Raw genomic sequence first — 19,954 nt, forward strand, 5'->3', positions numbered from 1 at the left:
CCTAAACATCACATGTGGTCTGAGCATTTATCATACAGGAATGAAAACAGAATCCCTAAAAATGTAATACAAGATTTCCGAGTTTGACTTTTAGGAATGTGTGATGGATTTGATTTTAATGAATTGATATGACTTGACATTGACCAGAACATGTCATCTTCCCATTAGTCAATTAAAAAGTCAAAACATCAAATAAAGACAGCAGCACAGTCCTATCACCTTGTAGCCTCCACAGGTCAGACCAGCATTTCTTTTAGCCAGGACACATTTCATTCTCAGAAAGAAGGAGCGTTCCATCTCATATTCTGCAGGAAATTAAATAAAACAAATTATTGATGCTGCGTGATGATGTCATATGTCATATACAGAGCAACATGCCAGGGTGGTGGATTACCGTGAACAAAGTGTGAATGGTACGGCTGGTGTGCTGTGAGGACGGCTGTCATCTCGTCATGGTCTGCTGGATGGATGTATTCATAAATGCTGTTTCCTGTCAACTCTACCTGTTGGAATGAACATTCATCTCAGAACTGGGACACTTCAGGGCCTCCGTACTGGAGGAGGCCACCGTACCAGAGGAGACCTCAGTACCAGAGGAAACCTCAGTACCAGAGGTAACCACCTTACTGGAGGAGACCTCCGTACCGGAGGAGACCACATTAAGTTTGTCAAACCTACCTGCGACAGGCCCAAGTGGACTGATGCTGTTTCTGATATGTACATTATTTTCCCATCTGGAGCCACCACAAAAATGAAGCCATCTAATGTCTGAAAGAAACAACATAAATACTGTTATTATATCAGATACCAACAAAAGACCTTTTAATGAAATCACTGTTACTGGGTTGAATCTGTTTGCATGTGTACACAATATAATGTCTCCTTATTATGACTGCATATCATTAAACTTGAGATAAGACTGATTGTTGTAACAACATCATGATTTGAGGAGAGGCTAACTAACAATGTCATGTTGAAGGAAACACTGAGTTCATATAGAGAACTAATACAGCCTAATGCAACATACAACATACAGCAGCCCTGCAGTAAATCCTTCCTGTGAGAGCTGTTGATTCAACATCACGATTTGAGGAATGTTGCTTTAAAGGAACCGTTGAATGAAACACTGAGTTCATATAGAGAACTAATACAGCAGCCTAATACAATAATAATATCAATAACATCCCTGCAGTAAATTTATATCTATGTATTTATTTGTTAGAATGATCCAGTCTTTTCCTCACAGTGAGGCCTACAGCTGATTAATTGAACACTGGTATCAGATCAGTACTCAGTATCGGCTGATACTCAAGGCCCAGGTATCACTATCGGTATCAGTATTGGTATTGTATCGGTATTGTATCGGTATTGGTATCGGGACTGAAAGAGTGGGCTTGGTGCATCTCTAGTTGTATCAGACTGCATTGGGTTGAGCCAGGTGGGGCCCAGCCAGGTGGAGCCCAGCCAGGTGGAGCCCATCTATACACTATGAGTAGAAGATTAAACTATTATCAGCATTTGTAATATTAACTGTTATTACACAACTGTGTTGAATACTAGATTCTGATTGGTCAATCATGGCGTTCTGCGGTCTGTAATTTCTGTATAGACGACCGTTGCTATGTATCGCAGAGCTTTGCTAAGTATAACAGTCTGTTGCTACGTATAGCAGACCGTTGCCACGTATAGCAGACCGTTGCTACGTATAACAGACCGTTGCTATGTATAGCAGACCGTTGCTACGTACAACAGACCGTTGCTACGTACAACAGACCGTTGCTACGTATAGCAGACCGTTGCTACATACAACAGACCGTTGCTACGTACAGCAGACCGTTACCACGTATAGCAGACCGTTGCTACGTATAACAGACCGTTGCTATGTATAGCAGACCGTTGCTACGTATAACAGACCGTTGCTATGTATAGCAGAACGTTGCTACGTATAACAGACCGTTGCTATGTATAGCAGAACGTTGCTATATATAACAGACCGTTGCCACGTATAGCAGACCGTTGCTACGTATAACAGACCGTTGCTATGTATAGCAGACCGTTGCTACGTATAACAGACCGTTGCTATGTATAGCAGAACGTTGCTACGTATAGCAGACCGTTGCTACGTATAGCAGACCGTTGCTACATACAGCAGACCGTTGCTACGTACAACAGACCGGTTCTACGTACAACAGACCGTTGCTACGTACAGCAGACCGTTGCTACGTACAGCAGACCGTTGCTACGTACAGCAGACCGTTGCTACGTACAGCAGACTGTTGCTACGTACAGCAGACCGTTGCTACGTACTACGTACAACAGACCGTTGCTACGTATAGCAAACCGTTGCTACGTACAGCAGACCATTGCTACGTACAGCAGACCGTTGCTACGTACAGCAGACCGTTGCTACGTACAGCAGACCGTTGCTATGGGTGCAGTTCAGATGTCGGACTCTGGAGGACCGTTTTTGTGTCAAAATGTTGATTTCTTCAGTAAGTAGCCGTGTAATAAGCAGGATAATGTACAGCTAGCGGGTCATTGTTGTGAAAGAATCAACGATGATCGCTGTACATTATGCCTTACATAAATGAGGAACGTTGTTCATAATAATAATCTCAAAAAGAATTAGCCCTGTAGTTCTGTAGCCCTGCAGCCCTGTAGCCATGTAGCCCTGTAGCCTTGTAGTTCTGTAACCCTGCAGCCATGTTAGCCCTGTAGTTCTGTAGCCCTTCAGCCCTGTAGCCCTGTACTCCTGTAGTCCTGTAGGCCTGCAGCCCTGTAGCCCTGTAGCCCTGTAGTTCTGTAGCCCTGTAGCCATGTAGCCCTGTAGTTCTGTAGCCCTGTAGCCTTGTAGCCCTGTAGCCATGTAGCCCTGTAGTTCTGTAGCCCTATAGCCTTGTAACCCTGCAGCCATGTTAGCCCTGTAGTTCTGTAGCCCTGTAGCCTTGTAGCCCTGTAGCCATGTTAGTCCTGTAGCCCTGTAGCCTTGTAGCCCTGTAGTTCTGTAGCCCTGTAGTCCTGTAGCCCTGTAGCCCTGTAGTTCTGTAGCCCTGTAGCCCTGTAGTCCTGTAGCCCTGTAGTTCTGTAGCCCTGTAGTCTTGTAGTCCTGTAGCCCTGTAGTCCTGTAGCCCTGTAGCCCTGTAGTCCTGTAGCCCTGTAGCCCTGTAGTCCTGTAGTTCTGTAGCCCTGTAGTCCTGTAGTCCTGTAGCCCTGTAGTCCTGTAGTCCTGTAGCCCTGTAGTTCTGTAGCCCTGTAGTCTTGTAGTCCTGTAGCCCTGTAGTCCTGTAGCCCTGTAGTCCTGTAGCCCTGTAGTTCTGTAGCCCTGTAGTCCTGTAGCCCTGTAGTTCTGTAGCCCTGTAGTCTTGTAGTCATGTAGCCATGTAGCCCTGTAGCCCTGTAGTCCTGTAGCCTTGTAGTCCTGTAGCCTTGTAACCTTGTAGTCCTGTACCCCTGTAGTCCTGTAGCATTTTAGTCCTGTAGGCTTGCAGCCCTGTAGCCCAGTAGTTTTGTAGTCCTGTTGGCCTGTAGCCCAGTAGCATTGTAGTCATTTAGGCCTGCAGCCCTATAGCCTTGTAGTCCTGTAGTCCTGTAGTCCTGCAGCCCTGTAGCCCAGTAGTCTTGTAGTCCTGTAGGCCTGTAGCCCTGTAGCCCAGTAGTCTTGTAGTCCTGTAGGCCTGTAGCCCTGTAGCCCAGTAGTCTTGTAGTCTTGTTGTCCCGTAGGCCTGTAGCCCTGCAGCCCTGTAGTCCTGTAGCCCTTTAGCCTTTTAGTCCTGTAGTCCTGTAGCCTTTTAGTCCGTTAGGCCTGCAGCCCTGTAGCCCTGTAGCCTTGTAGACCTGTAGCCTTGTAGTCCTGTAGGCCGCCAGCCCTGTAGGCCTGTAGCCCTGTAGTCCTGTAACCCTGTAGTCCTGTAGCCCTGAAGACCTGCAGCCCTGTAGCTCAGTAGTCCTGCAGCCCTCTAGTCCTGTAGTCCTGTAGTCCTGTAGCCCTGCTCCATTGTGTTGCTGCTGATGGGGGGCTGTAGGACAGACTGAGGCTCTGTACGTGACCAGGAATGTGTTCAGCTCATTTCACCCTTAAAGCAGAAGAATGAAGGCAGCAGGAGGCAGACGACACTAAACACACGCACGCGCGCGCACACACACACACACACACACACACACACACACACACACACACACACACACACACAGTGTACCTATAGCTGAATGGCAATAATAATAATATAGATATCAATGTCCTGTTTGGGGGAATCTTCCAAAGAGCTATAAGCTGAATGTGTAAGAGATGGGAGCCCAGCTCCTGACTGACTACCATAATAACCAGTGTAGTGAGCACATGTAAGAGATGGGAGCCCAGCTCCTGACTGACTACCATAATAACCAGTGTAGTGAGCACATGTAAGAGATGGGAGCCCAGCTCCTGACTGACTACCATAATAACCAGTGTAGTGAGCACATGTAAGAGATGGGAGCATAGCTCCTGACTGACTACCATAATAACCAGTGTAGTGAGCACATGTAAGAGATGGGAGCCCAGCTCCTGACTGACTACCATAATAACCAGTGTAGTGAGCATATGTAAGAGATGGGAGCCCAGCTCCTGACTGATTACCATAATAACCAGTGTAGTGAGCACATGTAAGAGATGGGAGCCCAGCTCCTGACTGACTACCATAATAACCAGTGTAGTGAGCACATGTAAGAGATGGGAGCCCAGCTCCTGACTGACTACCATAATAACCAGTGTAGTGAGCACCTGTAAGAGATGGGAGCCTAGCTCCTGGCTTACTACCATAATAACCAGTGTGGTGAGCACCTGTAAGAGATGGGAGCCCAGCTCCTGACTGACTACCATAATAACCAGTGTAGTGAGCACATGTAAGAGATGGGAGCCCAGCTCCTGACTGACTACCATAATAACCAGTGTAGTGAGCACATGTAAGAGATGGGAGCATAGCTCCTGACTGACTACCATAATAACCAGTGTAGTGAGCACATGTAAGAGATGGGAGCCTAGCTCCTGACTGACTACCATAATAACCAGTGTAGTGAGCACCTGTAAGAGATGGGAGCCTAGCTCCTGGCTGACTCCATCCAGAGAAGTGCTGCGGCTCACGTGACCCCAGGACTCCCCGAGACCTGGCAAACAAATCACACGCACAGTAAATTAAAATCATTACAAGAAACAAGTTCATCTTTTACCATGAAAGCAGAGGGTTAATAACATGTTGTAACAGCATGTAAAGAGAGGGTCTAATTCTACAGTTTAGCCTATACAGTAGGTCTGTTATGAAGAGTAGAAGTTCTCATTCAGTCTACAGTCTACAAACATCATTTTATTGTAGAGCCATTATCACTACAACTGATGAGGCTTTAAACTGATAATGGTAACAATAATGTCTGTTTGCTGGTTTTACAGACTAATAGAGTATATTGTTCAGTACTACATAATTAGTGAAGATCTTTTCAATTTTAAGACTTCACACACATTTAAGTGCATCATATGATCAGGAAAAATAACTATTTCGATGACAATGCCAAGAATACGAAGATTAACACGGGTTAATCCTTAAATATAATATAAATATGAGTCCTACATGTTATATATTTTTGTAAATATACTCTACATACACACTCAGTCAATTTACTTCTCTGCACAATTCATATTGTTTATTTTTACTGTACATACACGTTTTGTTTATGTTATTGGCATCGGTGCTTTTTTACATAGACACATATATATATAATTTATATATATACATACATACATCAAAAGTTATTCAGGTGATTGCTGTCTTTCCATGAAAAAAAATTGAAAGTTATTTTCAAAATTCAAATTAGAAATGGAGAAAGAAAAAGAGTGATTTTGAAAAATCCTTAAAAATGTAATATAAAGTCATAAAGTTCCTTTGACACCTAGTCTATCCATTCATATAGCCACATGTGTCTACTGTGATTTGTGCCTGTATGTTACAACATATATATATATATATAGCCCTTATACACCTATTTTTTCACTACTTGTGTACATAAGTCCTGTCTATTCTTTATTCTAATAATCAACAACTAAACGGAGTGCTGTAGTATGTAGGCTGCACAGAGAGCTGGTAGTGATGGTAGATAACGTGCTGAGTCTGCAGGAGGACATGTCACTGAATAAAACGGCTCGTAGACTGTAGACTGCAGCTTAGCTGTCTGATGTCCCGGTTTGATGTCCCAGTGTGCAGCCTGCACACACCAAAAAAGTTACACTCGGCTTTTTAAATAATAATAATAATAATAATAATAATAACAATATATATATATATATAAAATTATATATATATAAAGCCTTCACAACAGTCGTAAAAATAACACGTCAGATGGCGCGAGGCTCAGAGCAAACAGCGGTATTATTCTCATGGAAATCCCGCTCTGCACCGCAAATAGGCGGCGGGAGAGGCCCGCAGCCAGCGGCCCGCAGCCTCCCGCAGAGGCCCGCAGCGGCGTGAGAGGCCCGCAAAGGGGGAGAGGCCCGCAGCGCAGCGGCCCGCAGAGGCCCGCAGCCTCCCGCCTCAGAGAGACTTCACCATTACCTAAAAACACACAATCTAATGAGCCACCAGAGGAAAACTACACCGGCTTCTACTACAGACAGAGACAAACAGGACAGAGCTGAGAGATAATAACGGATAATAACGGATAATAACGGCCCCTAGTTACAGTATAGTGAATTTATCATTTGGCTATCTCTATATATACGCTTCACCTAGTTATTACAGAAATACTCAATAATAATAATAATAATAGTAATAATAATGATAATAATAATAATAATAATAATAATAATAATAATAATAATAATAATAATAATATAACAACAATGATAAAGTATTATTGTTATAATAATAATAATGATAATAATAATAATAATAATAATAACAATACATTATTACTGTTATAATAATAATATTTGTATTATTATTATTATTATTATTATTATTATCAATATTATAATAATATTGATAATAATAACTACTATTATTGTTGCTAGTATGAGGCTATATATAAAACTATAAGAGTGCTGTGCTTCAGTTGGAACCAGAATAAAACGACCAATCATTGAGTTTAGTTCACATTTCCTTCAGCAGACTAGAAGTGAGAATATGTATTATTGTTGTGATAATAATAAATCAAGTCTGTAATATTATGGAGGTTCTTGTTGGTTAAAAACATCCTATAATGAGAGACAGTGAAAGGAGCGGTGTTGGTGCAGAGAGCTGCAGAGAGCTGCAGAGGACCAGGTCCACAGAGAAACCAGCAGCACGCGTGCACGATGATAGAAATGTACATTTGGAGCGCACGTGCTTCACAGCACCACGGTGTCTATGAAGAACTATATGCTGACACACACACACACACACACACACACACACACACACACACACACACACACACACACGAGTTATTACAGAGGCTCATTAGGGTCCAGAGTGTAGCTGAGGGCTGCAGGCCTGCTGTGGACCAGAACCTAGACCTGCTGCAGGCCTGCTGTGGACCAGAACCTAGACCTGCTGCAGGCCTGCTGTGGACCAGAACCTAGACATGCTGCAGGTAACGAGCAGCTCACCTATACGAACCGAACCTGAACACAGAGCGCAGCTGCTAATACAGGAAGCTGAAGTTAATGAAAGTTAATGAAGCTCCTGAAGAGAGCAGACTTATTATTTATTATTCTATTTTCATCCAACGTATTGTTTTATCATATAAACCAACACAAGATGTTATTTAGGATTTCATTACTCCATATCTTTCAGACCAGACGTGGGACTCAGTATCATTTACCAATAACTCCACTTTCATATATATATATATATATATATACAGGCTACATATACATATACAAATAAATCGCAAGAACGCAAATAAATGAAATAGTTTATTTAAATTTAATTTAAATAATTAAATTTAGTAATTTTAAATTGTTGATAAATTGTACAAATCAACTCTATCGAAGTCCGCTCAGGTCCGCCACGTTTTAATAACAGCGTATTCATATTTTAATCATCATAACCTCGACGATTAAAATGTCGCTGTGTTCAGTTTACACATTAGGACACATCATTAAAGAGCCATAATAACAATAACAACAACAATAACAATAACAATACTACTACTAGTACTACTACTACGAATAATAATAATAATAATGATAATAATGATAATAATAATAATAATAATAATAATAATAATAATAATAATAATAATAAAGGTTTTGTTGCTAAGAGCGGGTAAGCAGCAGCGCATTCATGTTTATTGGAAATCAGTCTTGTATTAAAAGTCCCAGTGACGTTGAGGGTTTGAACGTGTTGAGAACGCAGTAAAACTCCTTACATAATAAATATAATTAATATAATAAAGTAGCTCAGTCGATCCATTTCAATGTGAGGTCATTATATACAAAAGCGATGCATAATCCTAGAAAAACCCGCCACACATTAATGGTCCAACTCAAAGTCCATCTGCTGACTACACAACATCACACGTTGTTCACTTGATCCTCACAACATGCTTTTGTTTTGTTAACAATCAGTGTTGGGTTAGGGTGTTGTTTTGATTTGATTTGATTTGATGCTTGTTTTCTGTATGTTTGTGAGTCTGTCTGTAGAGGTTACCTTTTTGTTTGTGATGAAAATTAAAAAAAGAAATAAAAAATGAAAAAAGAAGCGGTGTTGTATGTTGTTGTTGTCACAGTAAACAAGATGTAAAGTATAAATGTGATCAAACCCTTCCTCTCTGACTCAGTGTGGGGAGTCATGTAATTTAACCCAGGATGGACAACATGGCTGAGGTCAGAGGTCACCCTAGTGACCATTCTGAGTTGTCATAAATAACCCCCCCCTCTTGGTACACTCCAAAATCAGAAGACTTTTAGCTTTTCTTCTCCACTAAGCAAAAACACTCCAGCCCTCTCAGATGGGCTTCTTCACGCCTAATTCATCACATGTGGCTCCTGGTGGAGTGGATGGGGGTGTGGGGGTGTGGGTGTGTGGGGGTGTGGGGGTGTTGGTTTGTGGGGATGTTGGTTTGTGGGGATGTGGGGGTTCTTTGAGTAAAAAGGTGCCAGTTCACCAGGGTGAAGAGGTCCGGCCTTTAAAACAGCAGAGTGTGTAAAGGTGTGCAGACTGTCCCTTCAGTGATCCACAAAGCTTCACATGCAACAGCCTGACCCACAGAGACATCTCCAGTCATGTACAGTGTTACTGAGAGCTCAGTGTATTCATGCTTGGAGGGAAGACGATGCTACAGAGTCATACCATCACAACCCCCTGACTGAAGGGAACCGGAGCCTGACCCTAACCCTAACCCTAAAGCTTTTCCTTTTTTATATATATATATATTGTATATCTTGGTTTGCCATGTTTTAAGCACTTTTATCCTATAGCACTTCACTGACCCCCTATAATATAATATTATATATGTGTGTCTGCCTGTGTTTGTATGTGTCATGCCTTCTCATTCTATTAATTCTGTGCAAAAAAATACTTTTAAACAAAATAAATAAATAAATAATAAATAAGTCTATTTTAAAGATTATAACACTATTTTATTTTTTTTAATTCTTATCATGAACGGCCGTGACAACATACCTCCTTTTCATTCCTATTTTATCCTTTCTAAGACCAGGGGAGATACCATGGAAATCAGGAGAATTTTGATAAAAATATGACACTCCCATGGCCCCAACTGTGGTTGTACCTCTTAAACAGGTTACACCTTTTTATTATATCTTTTATTTTTTATCTTTTTAAATTATTTTAATTAAAATCAAAATTATTTAAAAAAAAATAATTTAGATTTAGATTTTGATTATTTTTTATCAATTTTATCTTTATTATTTTGTATGGGATTTTAACCAAAAAACTATGGTTTTAACAAAAGAACCCTTTTAAAATGCCCACAAGGCATACCACTACCCCCCTGTGCCCATGCCCCTCCGTGCACCCAACTTGGATGCAACGTTTTAACCCTAACCTAAGCCTAACCTAAGCCGTTGGAGCCTTCTCATCACTCACATTCGTCCTGATTCCACACTCAGTATTTACTGCTCAGGTTAATGCTGTGGTTCCATAATAAGAGGTTTCTGTCAACATGTTGCTTTATAAGAATCTCTGGTTTTCACTCGAACCTCGATGGCATCCAGTGATGTAAATTACAACTTGGTGCTGACTGGATGGAAAATAACTAATATTAATAACCTGAATCTGCCTCATATGCTGATTGAACAACATTTACATTTAAAGCTCTTTTCTCACCTCTTTTTAATTTCTATTTTTGGACTAACTTTGCTGAATATATAGAAGGCTAAAGGGCTCATTCGTCATGCTTCTTTCCTCTGGTTTGTTTCACAGTGATTGAATATTAATAATATGATTAGAAAATTAATAATCAATACAGGCTGCCTTTCCAGTCAGGTCCTCTGTGTCCATGACTCCTTTGTGTTTTCTTTGTCCTACACGCACGCAGCCTGCTTCTCTCTACAAACACCTCCATATGTTGAGGGATCGCACGTGCACATCATACTAATATCCGCGGCTCTGCAGCAATCACGCTGGATGGAGCCCATCAAGCCCATCACAGCTCATCTGCTGCCGGGGGCCGCACGGACACACTGATGGACTGAGGGACAGGAGACTCTACACTCATTTCTTACCGACATTACCGGGAGGACAAACTAAATCAGAAGACTTTATTCTATTGAATGTTAACACGATGAGACGGGTCTTATAAATAATATAATTATATTAATTATAAACTCCAGAGAAACATATTTAATAGGACAGATGTGAAACACCAACATAATGTAGACATTTTTAATCATTATTAACTATTAATTTAACACTATTTTCTACATGTTTTAACCGCCTAGAGATATCTCCTTTAGAGGAACGCGAGAAACAAAAAAACTACACTTAAAATAAATGATGCCTACTGATGTGTGTCCTTTTAGAGCCTATAATTTGTATTACGTTTTATTTTCATTATAACATATTTGAAAGGACGAGAAATTGATTTTTCATTCCGGTAAAATTATGAAAAAAGCGGAGTTACAAATGAGCAGCCAGTAAGGACAGCAGAAAAATAATAAATACTTATACTTATTATTCTAAATGTATTAGGCCTATTTAATATCAAGACAAATAGTGAATAATAAAAAACGCATACAAGCCACAGAGCAAATCAAATCAAATAGGATTGGTACTATTCCTACTAGCCTCATACTGAAAGTATAATAACAATAGTCCCGTAGCTTCATAATAAATATAACACCCGTAATTATAGTAAAAAGAGGATAAATACGAACTTATTTTATTATATATAATTGTATCTATAATTATCTATAATTGTATAACTGTTATAATAAATATTTAGTTGATTATATTATAATTTTCTTATTTAATTAACCTTGCTGGTTGCTGCTTTTATGCTCATATTTTTATGTTAGCTTTTTATCCGTTTTTTATATTGATGCTTTTACCATGTAGCACTTTGAGATTTGTTTCAAATGTAAAGTGCGTTACAAATAAAATGTATTATTATTATTATTATTATTATTATTATTATTATTATTATTATTATTATTATCTTATGATTATTTTTATTCTTCTATGTAGTTTTCTATTGCCACTGTGTGTAGGCTGCATGCAGCTGTGTTACCTTGAGGGAAGACTATCCTCATCTTCAGGTAGCTGGTGGTCAGCCGGATGATGGACGCTTTGTCCAGCTGGGAGGTGATGGCAGACGGAAGAGGCAACAGTTTGGCCAGTTCATAAAACTCACTGTTCTCCTTCTCCCGCCGGGTCCGGGCCGCGTTCTTAGACTTCTCCTTCATGGTCTGGTCTCTGGTCTCTGGTCTCTGCTCTCTGGTCTCTGTCTCTGGTCTCTGGTCTCAGTCAGTTCCTGTCCAGGTGTCTCATAGCAGGGGACGTCTGTAGATGTGTCCCTCTGCCTCAACACGTTCCCATACTGTATTTCCAGGTGTTCCGAAGGAAGCGGCTAATTCCTGGATGTTTGAGGGTTCTAGTGCGCCCTGTGGAGGACTCAGCGCGCACTGGGATCCATCACAGTGGAGGCTCAGAGGGACTGTGGAACCGCATGAGGCCCTGCAGGGTGGACCATGAGGAACATGAGGAACATGAGGAACATGGACTTTAGATCACAGGTATCAGGCTCTAGAACACCACATAGAGTCTCTGATGGACACTCACAGCTGAGGACACTTGTTGGAATCTGTCCACACAAATCTAGTGGCGGGATTTTAAACTCACATTTAAATATAGTTCCATGCTTGTTCTCTTACCTCCGCACAGACACCCGGCAGCTCGCTACTCTGAGGCCCGTCGGGCTCCACGGTGTCCGGGCAGAAGGTCTTCCATCCCGGGTTCGGGTTCGGATGGACAGCAGCGCATCCGGAGCCTCCTCAGTGCTGCAGGCTCCAAGACCCGCCCAATACAGGCAGCTCTGCTCCTATTGGACGAGTGGAGACCCTGTCCAAGTTGCTATTGGCTACTCTATATAATGACGCGCTCCACGAGGAACGGGGATTGGCTGGCGGTGAAAATGTTCACCTCAGAGTCTGTTCACTCTCTGCTGGGAGAAACCTGTCTCAGTTCTCCCTCAAATCATCTCACTCAACACATTTATTATCAACATAAATACTAAACAACAAAAATACATATGTAGTAAAGATTATTATTTAACACTCTCTTTAGGGTTGGGGTTATATAGATTGGCCTCTTAGCGTTACTTATTTCAATTTTCACAGTTAGTAAAATTGTTATTTCCACAGTAAAAATCAAACAGAACAGGATATGGGTTAGCCCTCAGTAGCAGTGTTTTAATATTTCATACAGCAGATTGAAACACTTTTCCATGAGAAAGTTAGTGGTGGTCTATAATGTGACCTGTTAATAACTGACACATTTTCTAATGGAGTTTGGCAAAGGCCTAAATGATTCTGTGTGAAGGCAGAGAAGAGCAGATCCCCAACATCCTCTAACCTGCGGTGTCCTGCTCATTCAGCTGCTTTAGGCTATTATATGTAGGCTATATAGCCTAGGACACTTGGTCTATGTAGGCTATAGGACACTTGGTCTATGTAGGCTATATAGCCTAGGACACTTGGTCTATGTAGGCGATAGGACACTTGGTCTATGTAGGCTATATAGCCTAGGACACTTGGTCTATGTAGGCTATAGGACACTTGGTCTATGTAGGCTATATAGCCTAGGACACTTGGTCTATGTAGGCGAAAGGACACTTGGTCTATGTAAGCTATAGGACACTTGGTCTATGTAGGCTATAGGACACTTGGTCTATGTAGGCTATATAGCCTAGGACACTTGGTCTATGTAGGCTATAGGACACTTGGTCTATGTAGGGTATATAGCCTAGGACATTTGTTCTATGTAGGCTATAGGACACTTGGTCAATGTAGGATATACATACGTCCTACATCTGAAATCAACTTGTTCTAAATGTAAAGGCAGATGTTCAGCCTCTGTACAGGCCTATTGTCTGTAGTTGCTCGGTTGGTTCTATTGGGGTGGAAATGAAACTGTTAGACTAAAGACTAACGCTGTAACTGTTCAGGTTGATGATTCAGGAGGAGCCTAATCAAAGGTTCAGTTTCAATTTACAGTATATATACTGTATATACTGTATATATATTTCTGTCTTATATATTTTACAATTTACCAAGAAATAATAGCCTTTATAGAATATATGTCCCATAATATCTTGAGTCCATTGTGAAAACACATGCTACAGGCCTACAGTGTAATTCTTTGGACTGTATACAGCACAAAACAGGCCAACAGGCCAAAACAGGAAAACAGGCCTACAGGCCAAAACAGGCCAAAAGGCCAAAACAGGCCAACTGGCCAAAACAGGTCTAAATGGTAAATGGACTTGCATTTATATAGCGCTTTTCTAGTCTTCCGACCACTCAAAACGCTTTACACTACATGTCTGTAGGCCAAAACAGGCCTACAGACAAGAAATAATAGCCTTTATAGAATATATGGCCCATAATATGAAAACACATGCTACAGCCCTACAGTATAATTCTTTGGACTGTATACAGGCCAAAACAGGCCTGCAGGCCAATAGGCCAACAGGCCAACAGGCCTACAGGCCTATTGATAGGTACATAGAGAAGCCTTCTGTAATTGTAACTATCACCTGAGGAAAACATCAGCCACATCTGTTTCTCTGGTTCATTGAAGTGCTAGTGGCTTCATATTAAGCGTCCTGAAGTCGACCTTTATACAGCAGCTTATAAATGTGATCATAAGGAATTATGAATACATGAATTCACAGTGTCTCCATGATTCACCAGATCATTGGAAGGGTTCATAGTGTTCAAGCTGTTGGAAAGCAGGCTGCCGTCCTCTTCTGATGATGATGATGATGATGATGATGATGATGGTAGAGCGGGCTCTCCCCCCCCTCGGTAATGGGATCCAGCCTGCGGTGAGGAGATCATGCTGTATAGACGCTGGTTTAACCTTCGCTTCAACTCCACATGTAAACTGGTAATTAGACTGAGACTGTGGAAAATATGACGAGCATATTATTCCATATGATGAAGTGAGCGTGCAGTCAGGAAGGATCACAACAAGCAGCTTATATTGTTAAACATCAGAGCTTCACTGTTATTTGATCAATATTACTGGTATGTAACAGTGACCCTGTAACACCCAGAGTGTCTCTTTGGACGGCAGCATGAACACAACACAAGATCTGACTACGAACAGATCATTATATCATAAGTAACAATCATTGTTATACATTATTACACCGCTATTATTGTGTGATTTGATGCTTTTCTTGATCTTAAATAAAAGTAAATTAAACATTTTGGGGTTTTGGACTTTTGATTGGACAACAGACAACGACGTCACCTTGGAGGATCTTGTGATGGTATTTTCTTTACCATTTTCTGATTTGTTTATAGACTGATATATAATAGCAAAAATAAATCAGTAGATGAATCCTAAAATAAATAAATGATTAGTGACAGATTAAACATTTGTTTGACAATACGCAGCATGGAAGCACAATATCACTCAGGGCCTCTAGGGCTACAGGGCCTCTAGGGCCTCTAGGGTCACAGGGCCTCTAGGGCCTCTAGGGCTACAGGGCCTCTAGAGCCTCTAGGGTCACAGGGCCTTTAGGGCCTCTAGGGCTACAGGACCTCTAGAGCCTCTAGGGCTACAGGGCCTCTAGAGCCTCTAGGGTCACAGGGCCTCTAGGGCCTCTAGGGCTACAGGGCCTCTAGAGCCTCTAGGGTCACAGGGCCTCTAGGGCCTCTAGGGCTACAGGGCCTCTAGAGCCTCTAGGGCCACAGGGCCTCTAGGGCCTCTAGGGCCACAGGGCCTCTAGGGCCTCTAGGGCTACAGGGCCTCTAGGGCTACAGGGCCTCTAGGGCCACAGGGCCTCTAGGGTCACAAGGCCTCTAGGGCCTCTAGGGTCACAGGGCCTCTAGGGCCTCTAGGGCTACAGGGCCTATAGGGCTACAGGGCCTCTAGGGCCACAGGGCCTCTAGGGTCACAAGGCCTCTAGGGCCTCTAGGGTCACAGGGCCTTTAGGGCCTCAGGGCCTATAGGGCCTCTAGGGCCACAGGGCCTCTAGGGCCTCTAGAGCTACAGGGCCTCTAGGGCTACAGGGCCTCTAGGGCCACAGGGCCTCTAGGGTCACAAGGCCTCTAGGGCCTCTAGGGTCACAGGGCCTCTAGGGCCACAGGGCCTCTAGGGTCACAGGGCCTCTAGGGCCTCTAGGGCCACAGGGCCTCTAGGGTCACAGGGCCTCTAGGGCCACAACGCCTCTAAGGCCTCAGGGCCTCTAGGGTCACAGGGCCTCTAGGGCCTCAGGGCCTCTAGGGCCTGAGGGCCTCTAGGGCCACAGCGCCTCTAAGGCCTCAGGGCCTCTAGGGCCACAGGGCCTCTAGGGTCACAGGGCCTCTAGGGCCACAGGGCCTCTAGGGTCACAGGGCCTCTAGGGCCACAACGCCTCTAAGGCCTCAGGGCCTCTAGGGTCACAGGGCCTCTAGGGCCTCAGGGCCTCTAGGGCCTGAGGGCCTCTAGGGCCACAGCGCCTCTAAGGCCTCAGGGCCTCTAGGGCCACAGGGCCTCTAGGGTCACAGGGCCTCTAGGGCCACAGGGCCTCTAGGGCCACAGGGCCTCTAGGGCTTCAGGGCCTCTAGGGCCACAGGGCTGTGTGCTGTTGGCCTACACACATGAACATGCTTCCAGTTGTACCATGGACTGTGTGTAGTTGTGTTCATCAGTGTGGTGCTGAGGGTGTGTAAAGGTTCTGGATGTCAGGTCATCTGTTGGTATAAAGGGTCATACTGGGTTAAACAGGCAGGTCACTGTGTACTATAAACTGATTATTGATCCCACAATGTGTTGTAATGCTAATTGCTGTGAGGACTGACTTGCTATGGTCCATACCACCCAGCGGCTGGTTGCTACCTGTGTCTTAGAGATCTGACCCAGCTGAACCAGACCGGTACTGCCAAATATGGACAATTACCGCCTCGTGGTTGTATGCTTCCGCCAACCAGTCAAGTTCCAGTTTACATCCACGCCTGTCCAGACTCACATCATATATAATATAGTGAAGACTTTGAATGATGTTAATAAAAGGTATTAAGTGTTTTTGTTGGCCAAACAGAAGTTATCACTATATTGTATTATATTATATACTGTATACTACAGTATTATATTATATACTGCAGGGGTTCTCAACCTTTTGCAACTGAAGGCCCACTTGTGATTGTCAAAACATTTCCGAGGACCACCTTCCCAAATAAATGAGTAAAAAACCTAACATGTTTATACAACAAATAATAAACTGGGCTGTAGATATGTGTTATGCCACTGTCAGCTGTAATGACTATGGTATGAATATAGTTAACAGTTTTCACAGCCACGTTCATGTATTTCCTCACCACACGCTTCGGAGCTTTTACTGGCGCAGGGTTGTCTCCCACATCACTTTTTCGCTTTAAAAACCGATCCATTTTGTCTCACTGCATCCGAGAACGTTAGCTAGCTAACAGTGGCAAACAGGTTTGTCTCTACCTGATGATGTTTGGTGTTTTACACAAGGCCTATTGAAGGAGGTTGGGTCACACTTAATCAACGCGCCTTCGGGGTACCGCACATGCGCAGTAATATCTGCTCTGCACTCGCCGAAATTGAGCCGATCGCAACGCACGACCGCAGCTCCAGTTACACTGCGCATGTGTTATACCCAATACAAAACCCGTGTCCGCCCGTGTCTCAGCCTCCTTCAATAGGCTTTGGTTTTACGGCAGCTGGCATCTTACCTCCTTTAGGTTTTACCTGTTCACTTTGCTAAATAATAATACAAAAATAATCTAGTACCACTGCCTCCGCGGCACACTAGATGGCGCTCTGCGGCACACCGGTGGGCCGCGGCACACTGGTTGAGAATGGCTGATATACATATACTATATATATGATATACTGTATACTACTGTTTTATATTATATACTGTATACTACAGTATATTGTTTGATTCCAGTGAATTATTTTCAGTGAGAAACATGCTGTCTTTACTTATTGGGACTGTTTATAAGAATCAGAAATGCTTGTTAGCAACGACACCTGTGGCTGTTAAGTCAACTAAAGTCAGCGTCCTGTTGCTGGCGCTTGTGTTCGCTCTACATAGACATGAAGGAGCATCGCTCAACACAGTGAGGAGACACACGTCAGCTAAAACCACAATATCACTCTATATTTCAGCTGCTTGGCAATAATGTTAGCTGACCAGACGAAGGTCTCTCCATGAATCAATGCTGATCCTAGTGTTGGCTTTTCCTGCCTCGGCCTCCCGACCGCGGCCGGAGGGAACAGGGGAGACGCCGGGGTTTTGGTCGGAGACGATAACGTTTCTCTCTGCAGAGCCCCGTCACTTCACAAGACACGGGAAACCTCTGTTGGTCTGGAGGAGCTGCAGCAGTTATTTCTGCACAAACGTCCACTGAACATTCACTAGATATTCTCAGAGCTAAACTAACTCTTCTGCAGTGTGGAGTGAGCAGCATGCATGTGAGAGTGGAGAGAGAGAGAGAGAAGGAGCGCGGTGTGTGAGTGAAGGCAGGCAGAGGAGCAGAGGAGCAGAGACTCCGGTCCTGGAGACCAAAGCTACGGTCTCCCCCGCGTCCTCCGACCGCGGCCAACACTGTTTAACAGACGGGCTTCACTAGATACAACCAAGAGGTTTTGGTGCTTCACTGGAGTTTGTGTTGGAGTCTGAGACTGAACAGCGTAGACACACGACCATGAGACACCGACCCACTGAGACACCGACCCACTGAGACCCACATAGACCAGCTTTAGTCTTTTTTAGGGGGTACAGGGGGCCTTTAGGGGGGTCCAGGGAGTCTTTAGGGGGGTAGAGGGGGTCTTTAGGTGGGTCCAGGGAGTCTTTAGGGGGGTAGAGGGGGTCTTTAGGGGGGTCCAGGGAGTCTTTAGGGGGGTACAGGGAGTCTTTAGGGGGGTAGAGGGAGTCAGAGGGTCTTTAGGGGGGTACAGGGAGTCAGGGGGTCTCTAGGGGGGTCCAGGGGGTCTTTAGGAGGTCCAGGGGCTCTTTAGGGGGGTACAGGGAGTCAGGGGGTCTTTAGGGGGGTACAGGGAGTCAGGGGGTCTTTAGGGGGTCCAGGGGGTATTTAGGGGGGTCCAGGGGGTCTTTAGGGGGGTACAGGGAGTCTTTAGGGGGGTAGAGGGGGTCTTTAGGGGGGTCCAGGGAGTCTTTAGGGGGGTAGAGGGGGTATTTAGGGGGGTAGAGGGGTCTTTAGGGGGGGTCCAGAGGATCTTTAGGGGGGTACAGGGAGTCAGAGGGTCTTTAGGGGGGTACAGAGAGTCAGGGGGTCTCTAGGGGGGTCCAGGGGGTCTTCAGGGAGGTCCAGGGGGTCTTTAGGGGGGTACAGGGAGTCAGGGGGTCTTTAGGGGGGTCCAGGGGGTCTTTAGGGGGGTACAGGGAGTCAGGGGGTCTTTAGGGGGGTACAGGGAGTCAGGAGGTCTTTAGGGGGGTACAGGGAGTCAGGGGGTCTTTAGGGGGGTCCAGGGGGTCTCTAGGGGGGTCCAGAGGGTCTTTGGGGGGGTAGAGGGGTCTTTAGGGGGGTCCAGAGGATCTTTAGGGGGGTACAGGGAGTCAGAGGGTCTTTAGGGGGGTACAGGGAGTCAGGGGGTTTCCAGGGGGGTCCAGGGGGTCTTTAGGGGGTCTTTAGGGGGGTACAGGGAGTCAGGAGGTCTTTAGGGGGGTACAGGGAGTCAGGGGGTCTTTAGGGGGGTCCAGGGGGTCTTTAGGGGGGTCCAGGGAGTCAGGGGGTCTTTAGAGGGAGATAGCAGGTCAACAGTAGATGTCACATAGATGTGGTGTACATCATATAAGTTTGAATCAATAAATGAATGAATGAATGAATGAATGAAATGGTGAAGGTGTATAAAGTGTAGAACATGGTGATAGAAGTATATGATGCTCATCCCCATGCTCTATTATGTCTCATATGTCTTTGGGTTGATACCATACCACTGGAGAACTGATAAACAAGATCAATAATCCCTCCAGAATACCACATTAAGACACTCTGGGATTTGGGATCAAAAACTTTGAACATTTGGAGATTTCTGCAAGGATTAAGTTTTTCGGCAATTGGATGGCGAGTTGAGGTAGATGGGGACTAACATCATCACACATGAACCCAGTTGGGCTCATTGGATCCACAAGAGTCTCAGCTTTACAATGAGACCCAATCTATGGAATTCAAGACTGTTTAGGGACCCCAGGAAGCAGAAATATTCAGATACACCATTTTAGAATAGGAGACAATAACACATTTATACTACATGTGATTATCATAAAGTGGGCATGTCTGTAA

The 19,954-nt window shown here is 43.9% G+C and overlaps 1 protein-coding gene across 3 annotated transcripts in view; it reads right to left on the reverse strand.

Annotated features, from left to right (window-relative positions):
* sim1a (SIM bHLH transcription factor 1a) overlaps positions 1 to 12,657 on the reverse strand; it is a 31,029-nt gene extending 18,372 nt beyond the window's left edge. The window contains exons 1-6 of one of the 3 annotated variants that reach the window (XM_037784202.1): positions 12,341 to 12,657; positions 11,698 to 12,143; positions 5,057 to 5,139; positions 679 to 768; positions 395 to 503; positions 220 to 305 (exon numbers count right to left, since the gene is read on the reverse strand). In XM_037784202.1, the coding sequence (XP_037640130.1) occupies positions 220 to 305; positions 395 to 503; positions 679 to 768; positions 5,057 to 5,139; positions 11,698 to 11,872 (543 nt within the window). In that variant the 5' untranslated portion in view covers positions 11,873 to 12,143; positions 12,341 to 12,657. Of the gene's footprint in view, positions 1 to 219; positions 306 to 394; positions 504 to 678; positions 769 to 4,756; positions 4,781 to 5,056; positions 5,140 to 11,697; positions 12,144 to 12,340 lie in introns of those variants that run through there. The other 2 variants (XM_037784203.1, XM_037784204.1) reach the window with 2 other exon arrangements.
* Positions 12,658 to 19,954: the final 7,297 nt, after the last annotated feature.

Source organism: Sebastes umbrosus, chromosome 11 (assembly GCF_015220745.1).
Source record: "Sebastes umbrosus isolate fSebUmb1 chromosome 11, fSebUmb1.pri, whole genome shotgun sequence".
Taxonomy (NCBI): Eukaryota; Metazoa; Chordata; class Actinopteri; order Perciformes; family Sebastidae; genus Sebastes; species Sebastes umbrosus.